Consider the following 7,500-nt stretch of genomic DNA (forward strand, 5'->3'; position numbering starts at 1 on the left):
GGACTTTTATTTTGACAAGTTGTCATCGTTCTGTCTTCCACATTCATGAAAGGTTTGGTATGAATGTTGAGTCAAGTCTAGTCATGAATGCTTTATGTGCAGTTTATGACAGCTGCTATGAATGTGTTATGAACTCACCCGTCAAGTAAAGTGTTACCAATTATTCTAATATCTGAATCATATCAAAATCCGCCATTTCTGGCTAACATGGCAGATAAAAACAAAATGATAATCCGAGTGCTAGCCTTGAACTTCACAAACACCTGGGATCGACTAATACATCTGTGGCAAAGCTCTGCTGAAAAATCACAGCACCACTCAGCTGAACCAAACAAACATCACGCTTTGTGCACAGGCACTAAGTTTGGCAAGAAAGAAAGGCTGAGAGAGAAAGACAAAGATAGTGAGAAAAAGAGAGAGAGAAAGAGTGAAAGAGGGAGAGTGAGAGAAAGAGAAAGAAAGAGTGAGTGCATGTGGGGTAAGAAATAAAGAGCACAATCAATACGGAGAGAAAAGTAAAGTAATAGAAGGTTTATCAACCCCCACCATCCCACTCACACACACACACACACACACACACACACACACACACACACACACACACACACACACACACAGACAGAGACAGACACACACACACCCACACACACACAGACATGCAAACACACACACACACACACACACACACACACACACACACAGACACACACACAGACACACACACACACACACACACACACAGACATGCAAACACACACACACACACACACACACACACACACACACACACACACACACACACACACACACACACACTCACACACACACTCACCCTGTGCCTGCACCAGGCCGGTGACCTGCTGGCCGTAGACGTTGGTCTTGTTCCAGGGGAGCACATAGACCAGGTTGGGCGCTGCCGGGAACCACTTCTGGAGCAGGCGTCCCTGCACGGCCGTGGACACGTGCACCTTGGCCAGGCCTTGGGGGAGACTGGCCGGCGTGAGCAGCACCCGCAGCAGTGACCGGTAGCCTGGCGCCCGCGTGCTCAGGTAGCTCAGCTTCACGAAGCTGCCAGGGATGTACACCTCCTCCTGCACCGCCTGGAGAGGAGAGGAGAGGAGAGAGGAGGAGGAGAGGAGGAGAGAGGAGATGAAGAGAGGAGACAGGACAGAAGAGAGAGGAGGTGAGGAGAAAAAAAGAGGAGAGAGGAGGAGAGGAGAGAAAAGAGAGGAGCGAGTGGAAGAAGAGAGGAGAGAAGGGGAGGAGAGGAGGGAAGAGGGTAGGAGAGGAGAGGAGAAGAGAGCAGAGGAGACAAGAAGAGGAGACAAGGAGAGGAGAGGAGAGCAGAGGAGAGAAGACAAGAAGAGGAGACAAGGAGAGGAGAGGAGAAGAGAGGAGAGAAGACAAGGAGAGGAGACAAGGAGAGGAGAGGAGAAGAGAGGAGAGAAGACAAGAAGAGGAGACAAGGAGAGGAGAGCAGAGGAGAAGAGAGAATATGAAAAAGGAGAAGAGAAAAGGAGGGGGGGAGAAGAGAGTGATATAGTGGGAGAGAAGGAGAGAAATGAGGAGAAAAGATAAAGAGATGGGTAAGAAACGGTCTGTATTAATTACACAGCCGAGTTCCCACCCTGGCAATGTACTGTAGGGCCCCATGAAGCTCCATCGTGTGCAAGTGAGCCTCGCCACTCTCACCCCTGTCCACACTCACTAAGCACCAGCAGGGAAATCACACTTCCCATCCTCTTCTCATGGACCACACCTTACACTTCACTAAATCCCCATTAATGGAATTCTCCAGCTCAAATGCTACTTCTTACTTCCACACAAACACATTTGGACACACAGCACACACTTGCACACGCACACACACACACACACACACACACACACACACACAGTCTCTCTCTCTCGCACAAACGTGTACACACACACACACACACATACACAGTCTCTCTCTCTCGCACAAACTTGTACACACACACACAGACACACATACACACAAACACACACAAACACAAACACACATAAACACACACACACACACACACACACACACACACACACACACACACACACACACACACACACACACACAAACAGTACTCTTGCCAACCGTGGTAATAATGTGAAGGAACAGATAGTGAGGTAGTATAGTGACTAGTTAAAAACAGGATGTAGAAATCACAGCTACAGTAGCACAGGTGAAAATTAAATCTCCGATGAGGAGATAATCAATTTATCTCACTGTTAATTTCTATTAAGGAAAACTATGAATAAATGTTTGCAGGAGTCATGTCTGGGTTTAAATTAAATTAAAGTGAATTATTCAGATGTAATATTACAAGAAAATTAGTTCTGATGAAATTAATTGGGTGCTAAAAGAGCACTGGTGAATATTTATATCTTATGGCCCTCCAATTGGTACTGGCACTTTTAACTTGATAAGGTGTGAGAGAGGTCTGATAATTGTGTTTCCTGTGCTGCGTGTGCCATATTGGGAATACACCAGCACCTTGAGTAGTACATTAACATACTGACTCTTTTAGTGAAAGCAAGGTACTGCTAAATAATGACAACTGCAGGGATCAGGAGAAAGAAACAGCTGATATTTAAGCCCATTTCCAAACAATGAGGTTGAGAATGAAATGTCAGTGAAAGTCAGTGGATTACTGACTGCCAAACTTACAAGAATGGCAACAAGACTCAGTTATGGAGTGAGGGAATCTGAATCTGGTGAGGGCCCACCACTGCACTGACCCTTGAGGCAGACGACAATCTTGACGCCTGGAAAGCGATAATGAGAACTGTGAAGTCCACTGACCGTGAGCTTCTCCTTCTCCTGCGCTGCCAGTGGCTTTGATAGAAATCATTTAGATTATAGTGAGACTAAGTGACACATAGAGGCTGAGAATTGCCCTCTGTTTCTCTGGTGGGGTAGAGAAAGCTAAGACTTGCCCTCAGTTTCTTTGATGGGGTCTGCCAGAAAGCAAGCTTCTCGCAGACACATAGTTTTCACATGCCCCATTTGGCTACACACACCCATCATTTCACCGCACAAATGCCCCTGTTCTTCTGACCCGATTGCCTCCCATTCTCCGCTAGTTGTGTCCAGCTGTCTGTCAAGGCTGAGACCAGCTTGGCTGGCTACACTGGAGAGACTCTAAAACTAGCCCAACACGCTACAGGCTAAATATCACATTTGAAAAGATATTTAACAAATATTTTTCATGTTTAATCTGATCTAATACAGTATTTATTGTATAAGGAACTATAGGGATTATCCTTAATTAATTATTGCTAATAGAACTGTGTGCACGTCTGGTTTGTAAAATCAAATGTGCTTGTGCTATTTTAAAACAAGACTGTTGAAAAATGTTTGACCTAGTATTGCTTACTTGGTATGCATATTTAGTGTTGAGTTGACACTAATTATGCCTACTGTGGTCCCTGCTCCATGTATGTTGATTGTAAAGTAATGCTGAACTACACTGCTTTTGCATTAAGATAAATCTCTTGTGAGTATGTGGCCAGTTATAAAATGCTAATTCCCATGTTATGACAGTATAGATACATAATGCAGTTATACATCAGCTTACTTTGGAACATCCTATCCAGTGTATTTCTTTTATCTATCTAGTGTTAGGGTTGCATGAGGGAACTAGTTTCACAATTGAGGTGGCTCACAGTGACCTAGTTAAAATGCAATCATTTTACTGCTTACATTGTAGCATACTAATTATCAGTGTTTAACAGCATATAGGGACTTTAGATTTATGCAAATGCATTCTGACCCAAGTATAAGCAAAAAAGGAAATCATCCGTTATTACTCAGTTTTTTACTGTTCTGTACACCACTGCACTTTTGTGTTGTTAGCTGACAAAGCCATTGGAATATAGATTTGAGTGTGACTCTCTACACCTTCCTAGTCTGATTTTAACCATCTGTAATCTGTGGGGGGGGGGGGGGGTTCATAATAACTTCAATAACATTCAAAAATGACCTTGAAGAATATGAAAAAATAAATGTTTTTGACCTAATGTGTGTTATCCAGATATCCCCTAAAATTAACATTCTAACCAGCTAAAAAAAAAACCTTATTCACAAAGTGAATACAGTCACACATGATTGGGATACCTTTTCAACACTTGTGATGGGCGCTAACTAGGGCTGTCAATTTACGTTCAAAAATCGTTTGCACAATCGATTGGACCAACACAAGTTTCAAAAACTAAAATAGGGAATCGATTTTGACCATGTACACTATTCATTTTAAACGAATTAAACAAATAAAAAAGATAGAAAGATAAAAAAAAAAGATACAAAATTCACAAACAAGCAGAAGTTTTTCATTGATGTTATGGCTGTCCACTCTGCTTATTGTTGCACTCCTGTTTGTCATTGTGCACGAAACTTCACGCCAATAAATCATCAGAAATATTGCTGGCTTATGCGTCTTCAAGCGCCCTCTTTATGTTCGTCCTAATGCCTGTTAGTTGTCCGTGGATTGGCCTAAATTTGGCGTTGACAATGGAAACGTCGTTAGACATGGAACATCGATTTTACAATTGATTCAATGAGCACTTACAGTATGTCTCAAAAATCAAACAGGATTTTTTCCCAAAAGTGACAGCCCTAGCGCTAACTTTGAAATTATTGGTCCAGAATTACATTATTCAGGGATTCATAATGTTACTTCCTACTTCCCCTAAACTTTACAAACTGACACCAAACAACATTGGCAGTCAGGAAACAACATTTGTGGGCCTACCTTTGCTGTAAATACATTTACACATTCTTCCGACTGCAATTGTTTGCAGACATTGCTACTACTGTTTAGCAAAGCCACTTTCGATTTAGAAATCGAAGCGTCATTCTCAGGGGGAGCTATGTCGTGAAAAATGCGAGCCCAAATCAGGCGAAAACCCAGAAACAGCGAAGGAATAACCAGACCTGCATAGGGCTTCTTTAAGGAGTCTGTGTGCCCACTCAAATTCTGCGCATAGCACCTTTAAGGGGTCTGTGTGCCCACTCAAATTCTGTGCATAGCATCTTTAAAGGGGCTGTGTGCCCTGTACCTGGAGCTCAGGGACTGCTGGTCCTCTCTCCTCACATGTACCGGCGAAGCGCGTAAGTGGTGAGGAAAGGACGATGGGATATGGGCCGGCCAGGCCCATCCTCTCACACGTTGCCGGCGCTTTGGGCTCGACCCGGTCCATCACCACGCGTTCCAGAACCACAAACTGGTTCCACGGCAGCCAGACGGTGCGGCGCTGGGGCAGGAACGGAGCCCGCTGGAACACCAGGGTGACGGAGATACCGCCCACCGACAGGAGGTCGAAACTGCAGAGAGACACACACACAGACACACACACACACACAGACACATGCACACACAAACACACACAGGTATTTAGGGCCAGAATTATTGACTTTATACAGAGGGATAAATTAGAGCTGCACCGATATGGAATTTTAGGGCCGATAACGATAACCGATATTTATTGGTTTGTTGTGGCCGATACCGATACGATAACCGATAATATTACTCTTGAAAAAAAATTGTGAAAAGTGATTTGGGGAAAGCATTTAATAAGCATAATTTTATTGCAGTAATTTTATCTACCACCAAATGATGGACAGAACTCATAATAGTCCTCAATGGTGCGGCAGTCAACAACATAACAGTAGCCTAGCCCTACAGTATGTGTGGCTCCTTTAAGTGAACCTGACGTCAGTGAATTGTGAGTGAGTGGCTAGAGAGTATGAATCGTTTTCATTTAGGACTAAACGCTGATAAACGGCTCAGCTGGGAATAAGCTACATTATAGTGACCAAATCAGAGTTTGTGAGAAAAACTGCGTTTCAACTGCGGGTAACTGAATAAAGCACAACCTGCTGCAGCAGAAATGAAAGGGGTTAGCCCCGAAGGTTTTAATAACTTATTATGATGACCTGTCTGGAACTGAAGCAGGAATGGTTAGCATATTTCTAGGTAGTAATACAAAACCCAAGCTAACGTAATGCAAATATAATACTAAAACACAACTTAGAACTAGGCCTACTTATGTACTCGTCCCACTAACGAGTTTGCTTATTTGTTTCACCGACCAGCGCGGTAAAGTGCAAACACACCAGCACAAGACGGCTCTAGATAGGGCTGAGCTCCGCTCTGGTAAGGTTAAATGGCGGATCATTCACGAGACGATTTTGAGATGCACAGATTCCCAAATGAACCCATATCCACAGATTTTGTTAGAGTGGTGAAATACATTCACACCGCTGACATTATATTGAGGAAAAAGTATAGCCAACCAAGCTCAAGTAGCTCAGTGTAGCCAGACGGACCTTACGTAGGCCTAAATTTAGGACTAAATATCGGCGCAAATTATCGGCCAGAATTCTGTTATCGGACCGATAATAATATTTTCATTTTTTCACTTATCGGCCAATAATATATCGGCCGTCGATATATCGTGCATCCATAAAATAAATATAATATAAATATATTTATATAGTATGTATTAACTGAGATGTGTGTATGTATGTGTGTGTGTGTGTGTGTGTGTGTGTGTGTGTGTGTACGGTGTGTGTACTGTAAGTGTGTTTGTGCATGTGCTTGCTGAGGGCTGTGGGTGGAGGCCTACCTGCCATCCTGGCGGCTGAGGGTGTAGCCGTAATCTGGATTCCTCTGGAAGGTGATGTTGACCCCCACCAGAGCTGTTCCGTCCGCAGCACCCACCTGCCCACGGATCACACACACTCGACTGCAGGACAGACACACACAGACACAGACACAGAGGCAGAGACAGACACAGATACAGACACAAACCCAAAGTCAGCACAATAAGAATCTAGTCCTAGTCATCAACAGAGTTCAAGTGTTCAAGCTGGGCTCTGTAAAGCTCCTCATGCATATAGTCATATGTATATTGTATATTCATGCTATGGCTAATTTATGATGTATTCATATGTGATGACATTAAAATTGAATTCAACTGAATTGAAAATACACCTGACTTTAAAGTGGCATAAGTATGTGTCTATAACAACATTTGTCGGAGTGTGTCGTTTGTCGGATTGTGTGTGTGTGTCACCTGGTGTCGTACGGCACGTCGCCAGGCAGGATGTGTGTGCTGCCCCTGCCCACCAGGAAGCGGACGTGCTGGAAGAAAGGCTGGGCCGGACGAGGCACGAAGGGCGCGGGGTTGTGCTGGACCAGGTCCAGGGGGTCCGGCGCGCCCTGGCACAGCGGTCCACTCTCACATCCCTGCTGCTGGCAGCAGTCCGGATCCACACAGTCCACCAGGCCATCTAAGACACACACACACACACACACACACACACACACACACACACACACACAGCACAGATAAGGCCTCGTCAATACACCTCTGCAACCTTGCTCTGCACAGGGTGAAATATACATGTAAATGTGTGTGTGCATTTGTGTGTGTGTGTGGGTGTGTGTGTGTGTGTGTGAGAGAGAGAGAGTGTGTATT

At 44.3% G+C, this 7,500-nt stretch overlaps 1 protein-coding gene across 1 annotated transcript in view; it reads right to left on the reverse strand.

The window, feature by feature from the left end:
• tenm1 (teneurin transmembrane protein 1) overlaps positions 1 to 7,500 on the reverse strand; it is a 173,947-nt gene that overhangs the window by 35,213 nt on the left and 131,234 nt on the right. Inside the window, exons 16-19 of the mRNA XM_042093027.1 lie at positions 7,096 to 7,312; positions 6,646 to 6,765; positions 5,077 to 5,341; positions 833 to 1,100 (exon numbers count right to left, since the gene is read on the reverse strand). Coding sequence (XP_041948961.1) covers positions 833 to 1,100; positions 5,077 to 5,341; positions 6,646 to 6,765; positions 7,096 to 7,312 — 870 coding nt within the window. The remainder of the gene's footprint in view (positions 1 to 832; positions 1,101 to 5,076; positions 5,342 to 6,645; positions 6,766 to 7,095; positions 7,313 to 7,500) is intronic.

Source organism: Alosa sapidissima, chromosome 5 (genome assembly GCF_018492685.1).
Source record: "Alosa sapidissima isolate fAloSap1 chromosome 5, fAloSap1.pri, whole genome shotgun sequence".
NCBI lineage: Eukaryota > Metazoa > Chordata > Actinopteri > Clupeiformes > Clupeidae > Alosa > Alosa sapidissima.